The 21697-nt window shown below is 34.5% G+C and overlaps 1 protein-coding gene and 1 pseudogene across 6 annotated transcripts in view; both read right to left on the bottom strand.

The window, feature by feature from the left end:
• Positions 1-21697, bottom strand: part of NUBPL (nucleotide binding protein like) — a 180050-nt gene that overhangs the window by 32305 nt on the left and 126048 nt on the right. For all 6 annotated transcript variants that reach the window (XM_025043382.1, XM_025043383.1, XM_025043385.1 and 3 more), the window contains 2 exons: positions 5736-5856; positions 2342-2424 (listed from right to left, as the gene is read on the bottom strand). In XM_025043382.1, coding sequence (XP_024899150.1) covers positions 2342-2424; positions 5736-5856 — 204 coding nt within the window. The remainder of the gene's footprint in view (positions 1-2341; positions 2425-5735; positions 5857-21697) is intronic.
• LOC112475569 lies at positions 2082-2200 on the bottom strand (annotated as a pseudogene).

The raw sequence follows: 21697 nt of genomic DNA, 5'->3' as shown, positions 1-21697 counted from the left end.
AAAATAAAACTAGACTGTTTTCTTACACCACATACAAAAATAAGCTCAAAATGGATTAGAGACTTAAACGCAAGACCTGAAACTATAAAACTCCTAGAAGAAAACACAGGCAGTAAACTCTTTGACATAGGCCTTAACAGTATTTTTTTACATATGGCCTCTCAGACAAGAGCAACAAAAGCAAAAATAAACAAATGGGACTACGTCAAGCTAAAACGCTTTTGCACATAAAAGAAAACCATCAATGAAATGAAAAGAAAACCTACAGAACTGAAGATATTTATAAATGATATATCTGATAAGAGATTAATACCCAAAATATATAAAGAACTCATACAACTCAACGTCAAAAAATAATAAACGATCCAAATAGACACTTCTCCAAAGAAGACATACAGATGGCCAATAGACAAATGAAAAGATGCTCAACATCACTAATCATCAGGGAAATGCAAATCGAAACCACACTGATATATCACCTCGCATCTGTCAGAATGGCTATTATCAAAAAAACAAGTAACAAGAGTTGGCGAGGATGTAGACAAAAAGGAACCCTCACACACTGTTGGTGGAACTGTAAATTGGTACAGCCACTAGGGAAAATAGTATACAGATTCCTCAAAATATTAAAAACAGAACTAACATATGAACCAGCAAATGCATATCTGGGAATTTACTTGAAGAAATTTTTTAAAAAACCCACTAATTCGAAAAAATATATGTACACTTATGTACATTTCAACATTATTTACGATAGCCAAGATATGTAAGCAACTTAGGCATCCATCAACAGATGAGTGAATAAAGATGTGATGTGATACATACACACACACACACACACACACACACACACACACACACACACACACACACACAGGAATATTACTCAGCCATGTAAAGAATAAAATCTTGCCATTTGTGACAACATGAATAGACCTAGAGGTTATTAAACTAAGTGAAATAAGTCAGACAAAGACAAACACTATATGATCTCACTTATTTGTAGAATCTGAAGGTCAAAACAAATGAGCAAAACAAAACTGAAACAAACTCAGATATAGAAAACAAAATGATGGTTGCCAGAGGGAAGTAGGGTAGAAGATGGACAAAAATGTGAAGGGGCTTAAGAGGTACAAATTTCCAGTTATAAAATAACTGGAATAAATAAGTCACAGGACGTAATGTACAGCATAGGGAATATAGTCAATAACATTGCAATAACTTTGTATGGTGACAGAATGTTACTAGAATTGCCATGATCACTTCATATGTTATATAGATGTTGAATCACTATGCTATACACCTCAAACTGTATATAGAATACTGTATGCCAACTACAGTTTAATTTTAAAAAGAACAAAAACAAAACAACAGTACTATAACATTATACTTGTTAAATAAGAAAAAATGAGAGAAACTATTAGAAGATTGTTTGGGACTGTTCAGCAAAGGAGTATAAAAACTATACCCAAACTGATGTATCAGATAAATGACTTTTTTCAACTTAAATAGCAAGTGCTATTTAGGAAAGAAGAGATACATATGATTAATTTAATCTCTATTTTCTAAAAAGAGTAAAATAAAATATTTGTGCTTAAAGTCATAAACCTCAGCAATCTTAAAAATCTATCGACTACATCCCCAATGAAACACTTCTAGTTTTTCCACCTCACCTCCCTAATCATAGTTATTAAAATAAAAGCAATGAAAAGCATATCTCTAATGGTATATAGTTTCCCTATATCCAATTTAATGTTTTTAAAATTAGGTTTCCTTCTCCCAACAATCAGCGGAACTTCAGACACTTGAAATATAATAACCTCGGGCAGTTGGACATTGATAGCCAGCAAGACAAAAACTCTACAAACTTTCATTGTTCATGTTCTTCATGAGAAAATTGGTTAGGTGATGATTCTTTGTCACTGAAATTGTTCAGTTGATAATTCAGAGCTAACACTGGTATGCCTACTATATAAAATAGTAACTTAAAGATGCTTTTTTTTTTTTTGAGACAACCCTTGTTTGACCTTACAGATTGCAAGGACCTTGTCAGCTTACAATCCCTTATTTTTTATTTTTTATGCCTACAGCACCTGGTCTTCCTGGGTGGTCTCCCACTCAAGTACTAACCAGGCCCAACCCTGCTTAGCTTCCGAGATCAGATGGGATCGGGTTTGTTCAGCATAGCATGGCCATAGTCTAAAGATCCTTTAGATACATTAACCAATCTTCGTTTAATATGTGCATTGCAAATAAACTTGATTGTCTCAACTTTCTATACATCAAAAAGTATGTATCCTGTAAAAAGAAATTAAAATACATATTTAAAAATATAACTTACCTCATCACTTCCAGGCTGTGAAAACACAATTGGCTGGCCTGTATCTGAAGCTTCCCTTATATCAAGATGTAAGGGAATGTCTCCTGAAAGAGCCCAACAGATATCTGTTAGTACTACAAAAGTTCATATTGGCATTTGGAATTCCATTGTTTGAACTTCAAAAAGAAACATAATCTAAACAAAATCAACTCAAATCAACTTGAATTTATGAGATTTAAAACTGTTAAATCTCTGAAAAAGTAATTTCAAATGAAAACTAAGGACAAAATATTGCATTTGAGGGTAGTACAATGATTCGATATGAATATATGGAAGTTATGTGGCAGACAATCAAGGAATGAGGCCTCTGATTTATTTTTTTACTGGAAATCTTCCAGCAAGAAATGGCTTGGAAGACATCTGTAAATTATCTTTACCTGTAATACCTGATATAGATACATTATATACCACATAATAGAAAATTGAAGAGGAAAAGATGGGGAAGCAAAGTAGTTTTAAAAAAGTGCAACAAAATAACCTTCCTGATGTTGGCTGATAAGTAAGCTAAGAGAACTCTTGAAAAGTAGGCCAGGCCTTTATCTCTACTCTCTGCCTCTTTATCAGATAGAATTATTTTTCTTTTATTATGTATTAATCTATATAGCATTATATATCGCTTGTGAGCTTGATGAAATCTCAGAAAGTGTATAATAAGAACCTCCGTATACACACTTGAGGTCTGGGAGGATGTATGTCTTTCCTGATGATATGTTACTATTAGGTAGTAGAACTTATGCGAAAAATGCTCTGATTCATCATCCAATTGACTCTTTCCACCAAACCATCACAAATGAAGCCTTTCAAAAGGCTGAGATTTAAAACATCGTAAATGGAATCTTAAGCAGAAGAGTTGACTTGTCATGGTAGTCAGCATTCTTAGAACCACTCCAAATCCATGCAATGGTTATTGAAATGTGTGTATGTGTGTGTTTTATATAAATAAGTCATTCAGCGCCATGCCAGGCAATGTAAATAATGAAGAAGAAGTATATGTTACAAAATTTAAAACCTACTACAATTTGTATTATGAGATACTTGGGGAACAGCTATTTCATGCTTTTCTTGTCAGCAAATTTTAAAATCTTAACCAACTCTTTAAGTCTTTCTTAAATGTTCAATAGCCAAATGACAAAAATACATGAATATTTCAGTAACCATTTAAAGATTAGCTTTTCAGTAAATTTGATGTCTATTCTATAGATCAATTAAAACTGTAGAAGTCTATAATGGGGCAGGCAGGGGAATACACATGTTATAGAAAATACCTAGAAACCCATAGAGTTTTTTCTCTTCATTTATGAACTGCCATTATAGTAAGGAATCCTGAATGCTTTCATTTCTGCTGCAGTAATGGAAGAAAAAAAAGTAAGACAATCTCCGTTATATAGCCACCTATCTCCATCAATTCTGTCCTCTAGAGACACAGTCTTACCTATAGGCATAGACGAGTAGACCAAGAAGGAAAAACCTTGTTAGAAAATAAGTGGCATAGTGAGAGCAGTAATGGGCTAACAGTTGTATACTGAGAAGGATAAAAAGGAGTAAAGGTATAGAAAGTGGATGGGGAGCAGCCAGGCCTTGAAAAGTACCTTTGATGGGTTAGGTCTGAAGGAAGCAGGGCATATTTCAGAGATGTAAATTCAAGGGGTTTCTGTGAGATGATCTGAGACCTTAATTACTATGTATAAACTGTCCTTGTAGGTAAATATAAAGTTCTCAAGAGCCATTTTACCAAATAACCATTTAAAACACAGCCCAATGGATGAACTAAATTAAGAGGGAGCTAGAAGGTCAGTAAAAGACAAGTAAGGGTTCCTGGGGGCTTCAACTAGTCAGGAGGCCATAGCTCTGAGAGATCTTTCCCTTATTTCAGTTCCTCATTTCCAATTCCAACCTTTTCATTATTGGAGCCCCTGCTCCAGTTCATGGGAGATTCCTCTGGGCCCCCAGGACTGCATTAAAAGGAAGAGATGTGCCTTGAGTTGGAGCTCTAAATTATTTTCCACAACACTGTTAGATACAGCCGTCTATAGCACTATTCAGTGTTTGTGATTAGTAATCAGTGTTGCTGATACATTTTTAGGTTAACTATACTTTTGTGATCTGTTGGTTAAAAAGTAACTTCCCTATGTGACATTGTTTCTCTAGGAGATATATTTCAAATTCTTAATAACTGACTTACAAAATCCTACCCATTTATAAATTAGGGAATTATAATATTGTCAGCATAATTCAATAATGCCATTATAATTACACATTTACTTTATAATATAAGTGAATGTCAATCTGTTATGTTATTATGCAGATTTAGGAAATTGAACTTTCTAGGTTAGTTAAATGAAAAACAGTTGCAGAATATAATTACTGACTATAATTATAGCAATGTATCAAAATATATCATTAGTATTCACCTGGCACTGTGGTGGTTGCTATAGTACAAACGCATAATAACAATAATACATCTAACATCAACTTTTAGAAATGTAATTATAATAGAGAATGTTTTGAAATTCCTTGATCTCTAAGGGATCTTAATTGTAAACTACTTAAAACTAATAATTCACTCTATGGTTCCCTTATTCAACATTTAACATTTGCCTTCCCTAGAACAGAAACTCATTCATAAGTAGAATATCAAAATGTGTTTCCTAAAAAGTACATTAAGTTGCTTGTGGATTGTTTTAAAATCATGTTTTATCCAAATTCTGTGTTTTGCTCACTTAACACATGATTTTATTTCTCCTTATAACACTAATTAATCCTTCAATTCAATAACATGAACAGTAGATACATACAATGTAAATTTCAGGTTCTGTGCTGTATAGACATGGCAGACACATATAAAAAGATTACAGTATACAGAAAATATTGTCCTTCTAGAGCAAGACTGATAAATTCAGAACTGATAAGGGAGGTATTTTTTTCATATACACTAAGAATGGACACTTCCAAAGGCTGCTACAACACACTGAACAGGTATTTCCATATATACTGTTTATACTGAGAGATGTGTTCCCAACTTAGCAAACAAACTGATGACCATTACTTAAATATGGGCTTCAAATTACAGTACTCAGACTACAAAACTCTCTTCTTAAATTCAAGTTATAGAAAGTTTTTTATCAATAGCAGAAGTTACCGAAATTGGTAGAACTTCCTATTTAAAGACTTCCACTAATGAAGTATTATAAAAAGCTAAAGAAAAGTTAGCACATAAAACTACACTTTACTAACTTAACATAAAAAACATAGCCAAAAGCAATTTATCATTTTCCAAGACACTCTTCATTACCATGCCTTATCTCCACTTTCCCTTCTGCCACTTCCTCTGCAAAAGAATATTCTTTGGTCTTACCTAGAACATCAAGATCAAGGGTCCGTGCTAGTCTCCTTGCACCATCAGCACCAAAAATATGAGTTTTGTGTTTACATTTTGGACACTGGAAAACACTCATATTTTGGACAAGGCCCAGAACCTAGAATAATAAAAACACTGCAATCAAAACAAAATCAAACCGAATCTCAATCCATATTTCAACAAGTTTTTATCGTGTACATAGTAGTTCCAGTGATACAATGACAAATAAGTTATGGTATCTGTTCTCAAGGAATTCACAAGCTAGTGGAGGAGCAAGACACATGTAATTTAATTAACTTTAATGTGATAAATACTAATGAAATATAAATAAAAGGGATTAAAAAATTCTGTCTGGGAAGAATAAGAGGAATCTCTGAGGTGCCTATAGAGCTATTTCTTGAGGTTGAGGGTGAGAAGAGGGGTGGACGCCTACAGCAGGAATTCTAGACAGAGAGAAGAGCACAAGCCAAGGAAACGAAAAATAATGTGTGTGGCCTATTTGGACTGCAACCAAGCAGGGATTAAGGCAAAAGCTGGTTTGGTAAGGAAAGTCAGGGTCAGATGGTAAGGTGCTAAATGTCATCCATGTAACTGAGACTTTTTTCTTGAGACAACAAAAAACCACAAAAGGTTTTTAAAACTGGTATTAAAGAGGTAATGTTACACAATCAGATATGTGTTTCAGGAATTTAGTTCTGATGGCAATATGGAAAAAATAAGCAGAAGAAACACAGGAAAATAGCTAAGAGGCTGACTGTGGACAAAGCCTCATAGTAAATAACGGCTAATATGTAATGAGTGCTTATTATATGCCAGGTACTGGGATAAGTGCTTTAAATGCACCATCTTATTTATTCCTCACAGGAACTTTAAGAGATGGGTATTTTATCATCCCCATTCTATAGATGAGAAAACTGAAATAGTTAGTGAAAGACTAAAACTCAGTTCTTATCAGAATGCTACCTTTTGAAACAAAAATTTAAAGCCTTATATAAAGTATCCATCTCCTTCTGAGCACAGCTTCCAGCACAAAATAGATACTTCATAAACATTTATTGAATAAATAGGCTCTGCAAATATAATCCTCATTCGTGCTCTTTTTAATCCCACTTCTTATTGATGGGAAGCAGTAATTCTCTTCTATCAAAGTCTTACAGATAATGTCTGTATCATCCTATTGATTCCATCTATAAGATTATCAATTATAAAAGACATCTTTATTAGGATATTTGCATTTTGAATGAAGAACAGCACTAACTGCCCACAATGAAACATATAAACAAGAAGGCGATCAAACTTGTTATTCTTCCTAAAAAAGGAAACAGAAAAAGTTTCACACAACACATTTAAATGAAGGTAAACAGTGAGACACATAAATATGTAGTTAAGCATTTTCCAAGCATCTAATACATGCCCTTTTGCTGATGCAAAGTATATCACAAAAAACAAATCAGTGTGTTTTGATAATTCAATATCATCTCCAGAAGCTAAAAGAAAACACAGCTTAATATCACACAGCTTGTTTATTCACTAGGTCTATATAATACACTCATTGCTTGGACAGTTTTACTGCCATTTATGTTAAATGTGATATATCCCCTGACTGTAGGGCTTTCAACTTAAAAAAAAAATCACTCGAGAAATGGAAAAAGGAAAACCACTTTAAAAACATGAAAATTTAGGTGAGGGTATATTCCAATCCAGAGACAATGGGAAAAGCATTCCTACTCTGGAACTTCTTAGACTGCCCAAGACACAGAGGCACAGAGCAACAATGCATTTGTAGTTTGTGCGAACAACTCTCTAAGGACTATATATATATATCTAAGACATGTTCTCTATAGATACTACGTAAATGTCACAAACATAAATCTATAACCAAACTTGATATTTAATGAGCTCCTATTATATGCCAGTAACTGCGCTAAACAGAAGCAGCCATAGACAGTGGTGAGCAAAGCAGACCTGATCCTTGCCCTCTTAGAGCTCGCATGCTAATTGGAAAAACAGATTGAACAAATAATAGTGAAACAATCTACTTTAAAAACTGAAACAGCTTCTCTAAAAGCAAAGCAACAAAGTATGAGAGCACAGAAAAGAGAAGACTCTATCTACCCTGGGAGTCACAGAGGACTTCGTGAAGAAATATTTGATCTAAAAAACACTCAAGACAGAAGTAGGGAACACATGTCTTCTTCCAGGAAATGAAAGAGCAGTATGGTTGAGGTATGGTGTGACTGGCACGACATGAGGTAGGGCTTGTAGGCCATGTTAGGTGTCTGGGTTACATGAGTGCAAAGTGAACCCACTGAAGCCACTGAAGGTTTTTAGCAAGAGAGACCACTATGCCTGTAGTTCTGCTAGACTCATTTCTCAGACTGTAGGCTTAGAAAAACTAAAATGACTTGTCTTTGTGTGTTTATTTTCTTAGACAAATACAAATCCAGGGCTGTATTCTTTGAAATCAGTCATTTCAGAGGTGATAATTTTTAATGCTGTCTAAAATATTCCAGTTCTTCTCCTGGGCACAAGGTTAGAGTTTTTCTTCTCTGCGCAAGGTTAGGTGAGGACATGTAATTTGTTGGGACAATGAAATGTGAGCAGAAGGAACATGTGTCACATCTCGGCAGAAGCTTTAAGTGCCAATTCCCCATTATCTTTCCCTTTGTCCCTGTGATCAGCAAGCTTTCAAAAGTGCTGCTCCAAAAGTGCAGAGTAAGAACAGCGCCGAGGAGTGTTGAAGCCAAACTATATAGCACGAGGGAAAAAAACTACTGTTGTTTTAAGCTACTGAAATTTGAAGATTGTTAGCATACACACATAACCCAGCCCATCTTGGCTAAAACAGGGGTGTAGGAAAAAAATACTGAAATTTTGATTTCTGTTTTGTGATTTCCTTTTTAAATTCAATTTTGTCTGTGTGTTTTAATCAAAACAACATGCGGATGCAGTTATATATGTATACTATAGATACTATATGTAATTTATTAATAAATAAATATATGCTCAAACATCATTTACTGATAAGGATGTATAATCAAAAAATTTAAAGGTAATCCTCTATGTTTGAATTCAGAGGTTTTGACAACTAAGCTTGGCTCTATTACTGATAATATGTAACTTCTAGTTTAAAGAAAAATGCCCTAATACTGCACACTACATTATCTTTTTAAAAAAAATTTATTGGGGTGACATTGACTAATAAAATTATATAGGTTTCAAGTGTCCAATTCAATCATACATCACATGTATACTGCATTATGTGTTTATCACTCAAAGTTAAATTTCCTTCCATCACCATATATTTGACCTCCTTTCCCTCCTCTTCTCCCCCTTTCCATCTGGGAACCATTAAACTATTGTCTGTGTCTATGAGTCTCTGTTTGTTTGTCTTGTTCGTTTGTTGCTTTTGGTTTTATATCCCACATATGAATGAACTCACACATTTATCAACCTTTTCTATCTTATTTTGCTTAGCATGATAATCTCAAGATCCATCCATGTTGTTGCAAATAGTAGTATTTCATCTTTTCTTATGGCTCAGTAATTTCCATTGTATACATGTAGCACATCTTTATCCAATAATCTATCGAAGGTCGTTTTGGTTGTTTCTATGATTATCTTGAATAAACTAATTCCATTAACCAGAATTCTCTCATCTTAAGACTTCCCACACGTATATTAATTTGCTTAGAAAACAAGAAAAGAAAAGTTGTAATGGAACAGAACAGAGAGCCCAGGGCAGACTCACGACGAAAGTCACTGATTTACTATGGAGATGACATAGCACTGCATGTTAATTGGTTATCTGTATGGAAAATAAAAAATCTTAACCCTCCATACACAAAAATTAATTCCAGATGTATTATAGAGTTAAATGAGAAAGGTAAAATAATAACACTTTCAGAAGAAAACAGGAGACTATACTTATAACCTTGGAGGCAGGCAAATACTTTTCTAGCAGAACACAACGAAGCACTAAATAAACATAAATGAAAAAAATTTTTTTAAACTGGACTGCATTAAAATGAATAATTTAATCAGAAGACGTAATTAAGAGAATGAAATGATATAGAGCAGGAGATGGTATCTATAACACACATGTATGACAAAGGACTTTTATCAGAGATATGTAAAGAACTCTTATAAGTCAATAAGAAAAAATCAGATACTACAATAGAGAAATGAGCAAGAGACTTAACAGAAACTCCATAAAAGATTATATCCAAAGACCAACAAACATGAGAAAAAGTGTTATCTTCATTTATCATCAGAGAAATGCAAATTAGAACCATAATGAGATACCATGTATTTATGCTTAAGTCCTGATTAGAATAAATGAATGTTATTAAAACAACAAACAAAAAATACCAAATGTTGGTAAGGACATAGAACAACTACACTCATATTTTCAGTTAAGTAAGTGTAGGCCGGTACAACAATTTTGGAAAAACTCTTTGGTAGTTATCTACCTAAATTTATATATGTTTATATTCTGGAACGGTAATTCCACTCTCAGTTATATATTAACAGAAATGTGAATATAACATTCATTGAAAGACATGTACAAATGTGTTCATAACAGCACTAATTATTCCCTAATGGAAAACTACCCGAATGTCCATCAACAGTAAAATGAACAAATAAATTGTGGTATATTTACATAATGAAATGCTATACGGTAGTAAGAATGAAAGAACTATAGCTACAATCAACAATATGAGTGAATCTCGCAAATATAATTTTAAGAAAAATAAGCCACATAAAATTATATACTTATTATTCCATTTATATAAAGTTCACAAACAGGCAAAACTAATCTTTGGTGTTATAATTTGAGTTCTACTTTGGGAGTAGTGACTGGGAGGTGGCATAAGGCAGGAGCTTCTGGCGTACTGGTAATGTTCTGTTTCTTGAATACAAATAATGGGTCTATTCACTTAGTAAAAATTCATTGGACGATACACTTACATTTCATGCCCTTTTGTGTATACCATGCTTCAATAAGACATTCACTTTTTTAAAAAGATGGTCATCTCAAGAATGGCCAAAAAAGCAATAAGAACAGATAACCAAACGATGTGCATCTTATGAACCTGCACACAAAAACAATCATTTGTTTTAAATAGAAAATATTCTGTAGAACCAGAGAAGTAGCAGTAAAATTAAGATCAGGTCCTTGGGAGGAATAATCCCCTATTCTTTCCACCTGACACTCCAAGAAAAGGCCTGAAATAAAAGTCTAACCCCAGAGAAGCTCTGAAATAGTGGAGTTCTAGACTTGCAATATCTAGTAAGGTATCCACTTGTCACACATGGCCACTGAGCACTTGAAATGTAGCTAGTCTGAATTGAGATGTGCTGTAAGTATGAAATATACACTGGATATCAAAGACTTAGAGCAAGTAAAAGAATGTAAAATATCTCCATAATTTTTTTTACATCTATGAGTTATTCTTTAAACTTTTTAAGCCTTTTCACAGAAGTGTACCATGAATACGCATAAAAAAGTATACAAATTATAAGTGTATGACTGAATGGATTTATCATAAAGTATACCCATGTCACCATGATGCTATTAAGAAATAAAACATTGCCAGCACCCTAGAAGTCTCCTTGTATACTCTTCAAAACATGTTCCCAAAAGTATAAACTAGCTAACTGAATTCTAACACCATAAATTAATTTTGTCTGGTTTTGAACCTGATGTAAATGTAATCATCCAATTCATCTAGCTAACCCATGTATATCTGTAGTTTATTTTCATTGAGATTCTACGGTGACTCTATCACAATTATTCATTCTCTTGCTGGATCACTGTTGTCTCCAGGTGTTGGCTATTATAAATCATGCTTCTATGAATATTTTTATACATGTCATTTTTTTTGCTGGGTATTAGCTTATACATTTTCAACTTCTGTAAAAATGCCAGTTTTCCAATGAAGTTCTACCAATTTACACTCCTACCAGCAATGTATGAGAATTCTAGTTGTGCTACAGCTTCACCAACACTTGATACCTAATCAGTCTTCTTTCATTTTAGTAAATATGATGAGTTTGTTGTCATATCTCATTGTATTGGATTGTTCAAGTGTCAAGTTTGTTTATCTTGAGAACTACACGGCTCCTGTTTAAAGTTCACCAAAAGTATAGTGGAATAAGATCTGGGAGGTAGAAGTGAAGCCTTAGGCATTATACTCTAAAGGTTTCCTTTGGTTAGAGGTGGTGAAAGAAAGTTGCAGAGGTGCAGGTGCATTCCAATTTGTCTTCATTCTTCTTGACTCTGTGCCAGATCTCCTTTGCACTGTGGTTTTAATTTGCATTGACTTGATTATTAATGTTTATCGGTCATTTGCATATTCTCCTCTGTACAGTGTCTGTTTAGGTCTCTTGTCTATTTTTTCTATTATGTGTTTTTTTCTTATTGAATTTTAAGAACTCCTAGTATTTTTTAAATACAATTCCTTTGTTGGTTGACTCTCAATTTTTATATTGATTTCATGTTGAAATTACAGTATTTTTGTATATACTGAGTTAAGTACATTATTAAAAATAACTTCACCTTTATACTTCTATTGTACAGTGCTGCTGTAGACAATTTACCTCTGACTATAGAACTTCGGTGGTTCTCCTACCTAATGTTGTTTTAAGGTCTTACGATGCACAAAAACATTTTTCAGGGTCTGTGATTTATGAATTTTTTTTAAAAAATGAACAGAAATGAAACAATTACCTTCAAGACTATACAAGACAGATAAACTGTCAAGTTTCTTTGCTTTATATACATCAACTGAATATAACACCTGTGGGTTATCTCCTTCTGTTCAGAAGCTCATACAACAGTCAAACACATACATATACACACATATTTAATTAAAAATGAGAAAAATTACTTATTAATGAAGGTATGCAGACTATGTGGTAGACAACTTTTTCAAAACATGGAGTCAGTTGGAAGAAAATTTTAAAGGGAGCCCTGAGTATGAAAAAGATTAGAAAACATTGCCCTATTTCATTTAAGAGTAGTCCTCTACGATCAATGAGTTTTAGACAGAGGCAGCTAATATAATAAGAAGGAACATGAGAAGATCCATACTACTATGTTGTTCATAAAATAATTATTCTCTTAAATAAAGAATTCATGTCCACATGACAATCTCCCACCCCCACCCTCCAAAAAGCCTTATATCCTATGAATACTTTATATGCTGTTAAGCTGTTTGTGTTTCTTGTGTATCCTATATTGTGTATCCTATGATAGCAGAAACATTAGTAAATAGATGCTTTGCCATAGCTAATTTACATAATACCATCGAGTTGCAGCTGTAAGCATGCTCAATCATTTTCTTATGTCTCAACAAAGTATAAGATTCTTTTTTCTTTTTACTTACGTGCCTGCCTAACAGCAGCCACCACAAACCTTTCATATGTTATTTGTAGGTTATTTGAATCCATCAATGGCTCAGAAGAGTACTTCTTTTATTAACTTTTTAAAAATTGACTCTTGAAATATCAACATTGCTCTGAAATATTGGCTTTTTGTATCTAAACATACTGAATTAAGTAGGCTCAAAGGCCCCAATTTTAATTTCTTCTTGGCATTTTAAACCCAGATTCAGGTAAGTAATAAGCAAGATTTTGAGGCCACTACATAATCCAATTTCTCAAGGTTATGATCAGGTTAAATTCTTGCTGGATGGAACCTGTCACAAGGATTAAAAGTTATGATTTAAGAAAAAAATGAGGAGGAAAAACTCTCTATTAAATAGACAATGAATAATAACTGAAACAGATTAAATTCATAAGTGCTTTTTGGTTCCTCTTAGCCTTGAACCAGTTATTGGTATTATACTCCTTGAAGCATGTATACAGATTCTACAATTTTAAAAAGTGAGATGAGTGCTCTTGTCTTTTCTTTTGGAAGTAGTCTGGCCTGGAAAGAACAATGAACAGAAAGGCCTGCACTCATGCTCCTTTCAGGAACCAACTAGCTAGCTCTGGGTCCATGAGGCATAACTCAACTTCTCTATGCCTTGAATTCTAAAATGAAGGTTTATAATGATCTCTACAGTCTACCACTATAACAATGACATTCAGAGCTATCCTTCACAGCACCACATACTAAGGTCTATGCTAAGTATTATTTATATGTAATCTCATTTAACTGCCACACGGAACTATGAGACAGGTCACAAAACACTGAAGCTAAATTATTTGCTCAAGGTCACAAAGTTAGTAAATAACGAAGCCAAAATTCAAACCAGTTAGGTCATTAGTTTGTATGTGGAAGTCACCAAACAAGATGACAAGAAAATGGACTAGAGGATTTTGTTCATGGAACTAGGTGGCCTGAAACAATTGATGAGACCATACAGTTTAGTGGGATGATTTAAGAACACAGTTATAAGGGAAGACCTGATCTGCACCATCTTCACCAGTCACTGATGCAGTCGAGCCTAAGATTTCATTCCCTTTTCCTGGTCATGGAACTCCCCTTCCCCATAACACCCTCATTATACCTCATTATACCTATCGACTATCAACAGAACCTATGGCTCTTCCTCCTTTTTCAGTCCACCAGTTTCCTGTCTTCACTTGCCCACCTAGACAATCAGAACCCCAAGTGGTAATCAAATTTAATGGAGACTCCTCTTGTTCCCTGGAATCTCTGACCCTGTGATATTCCACGATGTCCACATAACTAAACCTCAATTCTGGATAATCCAGAGAAATAGCAATTAAGAATGTGAGCTCTGGAAAGCAGACTGCTTACGACAGGATCTCAGTGGCCCACTAAACAGATGTATAGCCTTATGTGAGTTACTTAATCTCTCTGTATTATAGTTCCCTCATCTGCAAAATTTGGAAAATAATGTTATCTACCTCACAGAGTTATAGGGTTAGGTAAGTTTAATTCATGTAAATCAAACAGAACTGCATTCTAGTTAAAAGCATACATAAACTTCTGAGAGATTCTGGGGAAAGACAGAAATGAGCATACATCTTCAATCTCTGAGATGTAATTATGGCTGAGATGAAAAATGCTACCTACCCAGTCTTATAAAGGTTATCACTGAAGAAAAGTCATTTTTTAAAAATGGAAAGATTATCCAATTGTGAAGAAGTAAGCCACATGTGATATGTCATGTACAAATTAGTTAATATGTGTTCCTAGAAGAAATTCAGTGTTTTGTAAGGCCTTCAAAGCCAATAATGAAAGATTCTTTAGGTTAAAGAAGTACAAATTAGTAGTTGGTAGTTGGTCACGGGGATGCGGAGCATGGCAGAGGAAATGCAGTTAGCATTAATATGATGGCTAAGTGAGAGACAGGATAGGGAGGGAGCATTTGGGGGGATCGTTTTATGAACTATACAGATGTCTAACCAATGTACTGTATACTCAAAACTAATTTAAATGAATAATTTTCTTTTAAAAAAAGATTCTTTAAAAACATCAAAAATATTGGATTTCCCAGAGTCAAGTAAGACTATCTGATGATCAGAAGAAAAATTATACTCAAGGATCGAAGGCAGAGAACAAATGTGCCACCTGCCTCTATTTTCACATAAGATTATCTATTTCTAAATTATTTTTTAAGGCAGATAGGCTTGAGATATTAAATAAAATAGGATTTGGGGGGTTTGATAGACAAATTAGATGCTGAGAAAGCTCCAAAACAGATATTATTGAATACATGAGTTGTAAAGGCATTCAAGGGTGAAGGTGTGGAACTCCTGGTCCAAATAGATAACCTACTGCCATAAATGGTTATTCTGCCAGAAAAATAATAAACCACAATTCTGATCCTCAGAATTCTGACCCAACTTGTAGGGTCTTTGGTGATAAAAATGAAAACCAATGAAAAATGGAAAGAAAACATTGATAAGAATAATCTATTTTACATTCTAAGATCACCTAATTTTTCTTAGACAATAATATAATCATTAGCCCTTATAAATAAGTGCTAAAATATTCAAGACTATAGATGGATTTTGTTGTTGTTTTTAACCAGCAGGAAAAGTAAATCACAGGAAAAGCAAAATTTCTCTCACTCTTTTATAAAGTAAGTAACTATTTGCAAAGATAAAATAGTTACAGAATTTTCAGAATTATTTATAAGGAAAAAAAATAAGTTCAGTGATCTGCATTAGGCTTTAATATATTTGCTGCCAGGTCAACTGTAGCAATGGACAGCTAGCTATTTACCAAAATCCATGGTCTCATCTTCCTTGGCACATAGCTAACCTACATTTCTTGGGCTCCTTGAAAAATGTGATGTATAATCATGTGACTGAGTTTAATGGAATGTGAGTAGAAGTATGTGTACCATAATCAGGTCTGGTCCATAAAATTCTCCCATGTACATGCCTCTGTGTTATCTTTCTGTTCTGCCTGGCTCAAATGAGGATGGCCACAAAGGTGACCATAGAAGTTATGTTTAAAAATGGCAGAGGCTCCAATAGCCTAAATGACTTTATGGAAGAAGGCCACTCTGCTCACCTACTCATCTTCTGGTACTAGTACGTGAGCAAGAAGTAAACTTCTATTGCATTTGCATCACTATATATTTTGAGGTGCATTTATAACAACAATTAGCCTACATTAAATAATAATTTTAAATAATGCAAAATTTTAGACTTTAAATAACTTTAGCAACTTAATAAATCTATATGAAGGAAAGAGTTCAGGTTCAACTAATATACTTAAGGAATAAAGAAATCTCAAAGACAATATTCATCTAAACTTTTAAAAATTTCTCATTAAAATTCTTATTAGCAAATAAAAGAACTAGTCAAAATACCTAGACCAAATACATAAAACCTGTGACTTATAAATTTATCTGCTTCATGATAATACTCTAAAAGTAATTATAATAAGTAACATTATGACATTATATTGACATTGAGTGTTGAGATTGTGCCAAACACTGTATTAAGCCCTTTACATGCATTGTCTCACTTATTTCTCACCTCAATTCTGAGGGAAATACTTCTATAGTTCCCATATTGTGAATGAGAGCACTTAGGCATAGATTAAGTAACTTGTTCAGGTCATACAACTACAAAGTGACAGATCTGGGATTTGAACTATTAGGAGCAGTCAGACTCCTAAGCTTACCCCTCTTTACTATTATGTAAAAATGCCTGCGTAAGCAATGCCCTATTGCCTAAAAATTATAATGTAGTAAAGTAAAAAATTATAATGAAGTTATTTAATTTACAACCATAAAAGAGGTATATACTTAAAGAATACAGCTCTTTAAGTGTTAAAAAAAAACATCTTTGTGTAAGAGGCCACAAATATACAGATAAATTATAAATTTGGTTCTGTGAGAAGAGATGGTCACATACATCATATGATGTGAATAGAACTAAAAAGACCAACAGCAAATCATTTTCTCTACCAGTCTCTTCCTTGCCAAACAGTTTTAAATCACAACCCTCAGAGAAAAAGGGCAGGGATTTGTAACTGGAAATCTAACCTCTAATTTCTAGTTCACTGTTGTCCTAAGCAAAACAACTACCTCCTGGAAGATTTATTAAGGGCAACATAACTCTCAAAATCCCTTTGATTTTTGCCTTTTTTCCTAACCACTCTACCCTATGTAATCAATTGCTAAGCCAGTCAATCCTTCCTTTGAAACGAAAATTACATTTATTTCCCTTTCCATGTTCATTGTTATTATTCTAGATCAGACCCTTACTGTCTATAACCTACACAAGTGTTTTTTCAATTAAAACCATTTTATGATAAAATAAATATTTTACATATTGATCCAAATAAACATACACATATATATGTTTGTAACTGAGACCAAATCTTTATGAAATAAGTTTCTTTTCTTAAGAGCAATTTACCTGATATTGTTTAAAACTTTGGTTATATCTCTTACTATATTGATTTCATGACTTATGCTGGGTCATACCGGCAGTAGGAATAACTTTGACCATTGCAAATGCTTCCTTACTGCCTCCACACTCTCCTGTCTCCAATCCTTTCTATTCATCCCCACTAGATTAAATCCTTTCAAAGCGCCATTCTAATTGTGTCTATTTCCTATCCAGCATTCTTTATAGATTCCTCTAAAAATCTCAGGAATAAAGTCTAAATTCCTTAGCCCACTGTTTAAAGTTCGACCAAACCTAGGCTTGGCATAAACACACCCAAACATATTACAACTACAGACAAACGGAACAACCCTGAATACAGTGTGCAATTTCCTGATTCTTTTCAGACTGAATTCTGTACCTCCCCCATTCCTTGATCTGCCTATGAAAATTCTACTCCACTCATTCATTCATTCACTATACATTTAGTGAATAGCTATATATTCTAGGCACAGAGGGAAGTTTGCAATCTCTGCTCTCACAGAGCTTACAGTATGGCACGATAAATGTGAAAGTACTGACGAATGTGAAAATTGGTTACAAAGGGGGAACTAGAGTATTATTGGATCATATACTAGAATGACCTAACCTAGTTAACAGAGTCAGAGCAAGCCTCCCAGAGAAAAAGCCATTTAATCTAAGCACCAAAGGATAAAAAGGAGTTACTAGGTAAAACGAGAAGGTAAATGTTTCTCAGAATGGCAAGGGGTGTGAGGAGAGAAATCACATGGAAATCTCAAAGAAGTGGGAGACAATCAATTTGGCTGTGGCAGAAAGAATGCAAGGCAAAGCAGTCTGGGACCTGGGGATAAATAAAATAGCAGATTATGGATGACAGTGTCTCCAGGTCAAATGTCAGTATAAGAATTTATCATATGCCTGCCATAGGCCAGGTAACTGAGAATTTAAAGATATTTAAGGCATGTTTTCTTGTTCTCCAGGAACTCACATTCTTCTGTGGAGACTGACAGGTAAACCTGTAGTGGGATAAATCAAACTAGATATAAAGAATTATTAACCTTTTCTGACAGTTTGGAAAAAGCTTCCTAGAGGAAGTAATGCCTGAGCAGGGATTTGAAAAATGAGTATGAGTTCTGAAGCTAACAGTGGCTTATCAGGCAAGGGACCAGTATGTGCAAAAGGACATTAAAAAAAATCATAGCTCTTCCATGAAAGCCCTCCTTGATAGCCCAGAGAAGAAAGTACTCTCATGTGGTATAGGGCCTTTGTACCACAATAGAGTTAAGGATAGAGTCTACGGGATGATAAGGTACTTGAAGAAAAAAGCTTCATCCCCCCTTTTTTTTTAATCACCAGTGAAGCTTATTATAGTTCTTTGCTTAAAGAAGGCACTCAGTATCAGTAAATATGTATTTGTAGAATAACTAGCTATTTCTTTAATTAAAATTAACTAAGTGATCCCTTACATACAGATGGCATAAGAGAGGAAATATGCTTTAATATACTTTTCAGAAGCTCAGAAAGAGATTACCTAAGAAGGAAAGGCTGCATAGTGAAATCCCCCTGACTCTATAAGTTCAAATTTATGCAGGTGCCTGGGCCTCCCTTGCAAAAGAAGGCAACAAAAATGGGTGAGAATGACACAACGCATAAGGTACTCGCCATTAAAAATGTGTAAGGTTGAAATTTTTTATTTATTTTTTTATAGTGTAGCTACAAATACTGAGATAATCAAGGATTTGGCAGAGCTAATGTCATTAGGGCCAAGAGCAGATAATTTAATAGTTCATCTCTTCTCCTTCCCCCATCTGAGCCTTGCGTTTTAAGAAGCCATTTAAATTAACTTCAGACTGTTCTTGTAGACATAACTAAATCCTGCCCATACCAGTGAATTCCAATGACACCATTGTTTCCATGGTAACTAATGCACTTCAAAAGGGGAAAAAATAGAGAGCAAAACTAAAAACTAGGGAAAAAAATGGAATAAAGTGGTACAAACAAAGCATAACATTTCTCCTTTGCATTTATAGAACACTTTCTAATTTCGAATGTTTTACCGTTACTTAGACTCCAAGGCTCTTTAAGTGTCAGAAGGATGTGAGGTCATCAAGTCCACATTCCACACATAGCTGGGATTCCCTCTACAACCGTGGCTGCACTGTGGTTGTCCAACTGCTTACAGAGCTCATTGCTGGAAAGTTTTCACTCTCACTTGCAATGATTACTGAGCTTGTTCTACAGGTTTAAGAGAGAATTAAGACATTCTACCTTCTTTAAAAATGTTTGCTATTTATAGGCAAATAATTAAAACATAGGGGTGGAAAAGAGCTGTACAATAAAGACACAGGACAATGCCAAAAAAGCCAACTTGGAGGGATTATGCCTTTCCAATGACTTTCATCTCTACTTCAGCCCCACACATCCATAACCACATGAACCTTTGTCATGACCAGGACTACTCTAATTCTGCAAACATCAAATTTCTGATGACAAACAGCTCTTTCAGTCCCTAACTAACCCTACACTAGGCCTGTGAGCCTCATGCAGCCCAAGATCCTTCCCTCGGAATACTTACTCAGGATATTTCCTTGCTAATATCCTCAACTTTTTATCCTTCAGTGGCATTTACTGAGCACTAGCCTAACGTGGACTTAGTGACCATCCATCTCTCTTCCCCATTGTTATGTTCCATAAGGGTTCTCTCTCTCACCCTCTGTCCTACAGTTTACCAAAGAATCCGTCAGAACAATTATGAAATTGTTTGCCTCTTTACTTATAGAGTAGTAAGTGTCAAATGCTGCACGTAAGTGAAAATAACACGAAGACTGAAAGGCATATATGCTGAATTTGGCAGCTATGGTCATTAGACCCCCAACTAGCAAAGTGCATACAGGACCTGCCCCATGGCCATAGTTGCCTCTAGTTACAGCATCAGTTAAAATCGTCTTTTGTTATATACATGATGATAATTTATGGAGAGGGTTGGAAAACAAAAAGCTCTTGCTTCTGCTGTTTTGAAAATTTTTCCCTCAGGGATTTCCTGATGCTTTTGAGTGAGCTGGACATATGCCTCCACTCTTATCTTAAAGAATGAAGGCTGTTATCCTGACCTTGAAGTGGCAGTAACACACCATTGGTCTTATTATCTAATTTCTTCCAGATAGGATTATGGATTACTTGTTCTAATAATTTCTGGTAGATAATACCCTAACTTTTTGCTGATTTATGTTTTAAAATCTGATATAAGTAATCTTATTTAATTATCTAGGTAGGCATTACTCGTATCTTTATTTTGGAGAACATAATAGCAAGTCACATTGTTCAAACTAAGTGCTTAATTGAGACAGTTTTCCCTCCAAGGCAGGCATTTGGTTACCATTGCCTTACAATTTTTCCAACCTACCATTCACAACATAGAACACGTTGGGGGTTTTATCACTTATTTATCTACATATAAAAGCTGTCCCTAAAACACAATTTTACCTCTGTTAGTGAGAACACCCTCAGATCGTCTGAAAGGTAAACATACAGGTATTATCCCCATCAGGCTCCTCAGTTTTCATAAGAGCATGCTGATCTAATCCAGAGCTCCATGGCTTGTTAATGCACACAGCTGTGCACTAACTGGCAAGCGAAGACCATCTCAACTCCACTACTCCACTAATTTGTACTTTTCAGAAGCTCTTCTGAGAGAGAAATATTTATGAAAACTTCGCTAAGAGTCCAACTCATTCTAATACATCACTGGATTTTATGTCATGTCATAGTCTCATTGAAGAATTTAATGAGAGTTATGAATTCTCTCCATACCAAACAAACACAAAGTGAACATACAATTTAGGGATAAGGGAGAAAGAATCATGACCCCTAAAGTTAATCCATGGGCTGAAGTCTAAAAGCTCTGCTCTAAATTGGTACAGCCGCTATGGAAAACAGTATGGAGGTTCCTCAAAAAACTAAGAATTGATCTACCGTATGATCCAGCAATCCCTCTACTGGGTATTTACCACAAAGACTTAAAAATTCATATCTATAAAGATATTTGCACACCAATGTTCACAGCAGCATTATTCACAGTGGCCAGGACATGGAAGCAACCGAAGTGCCCT

Source organism: Pteropus alecto, unplaced genomic scaffold, assembly GCF_000325575.1.
Source record: "Pteropus alecto unplaced genomic scaffold, ASM32557v1 scaffold171, whole genome shotgun sequence".
NCBI lineage: Eukaryota > Metazoa > Chordata > Mammalia > Chiroptera > Pteropodidae > Pteropus > Pteropus alecto.
This window is presented reverse-complemented; position numbering and strand designations above follow the sequence as displayed.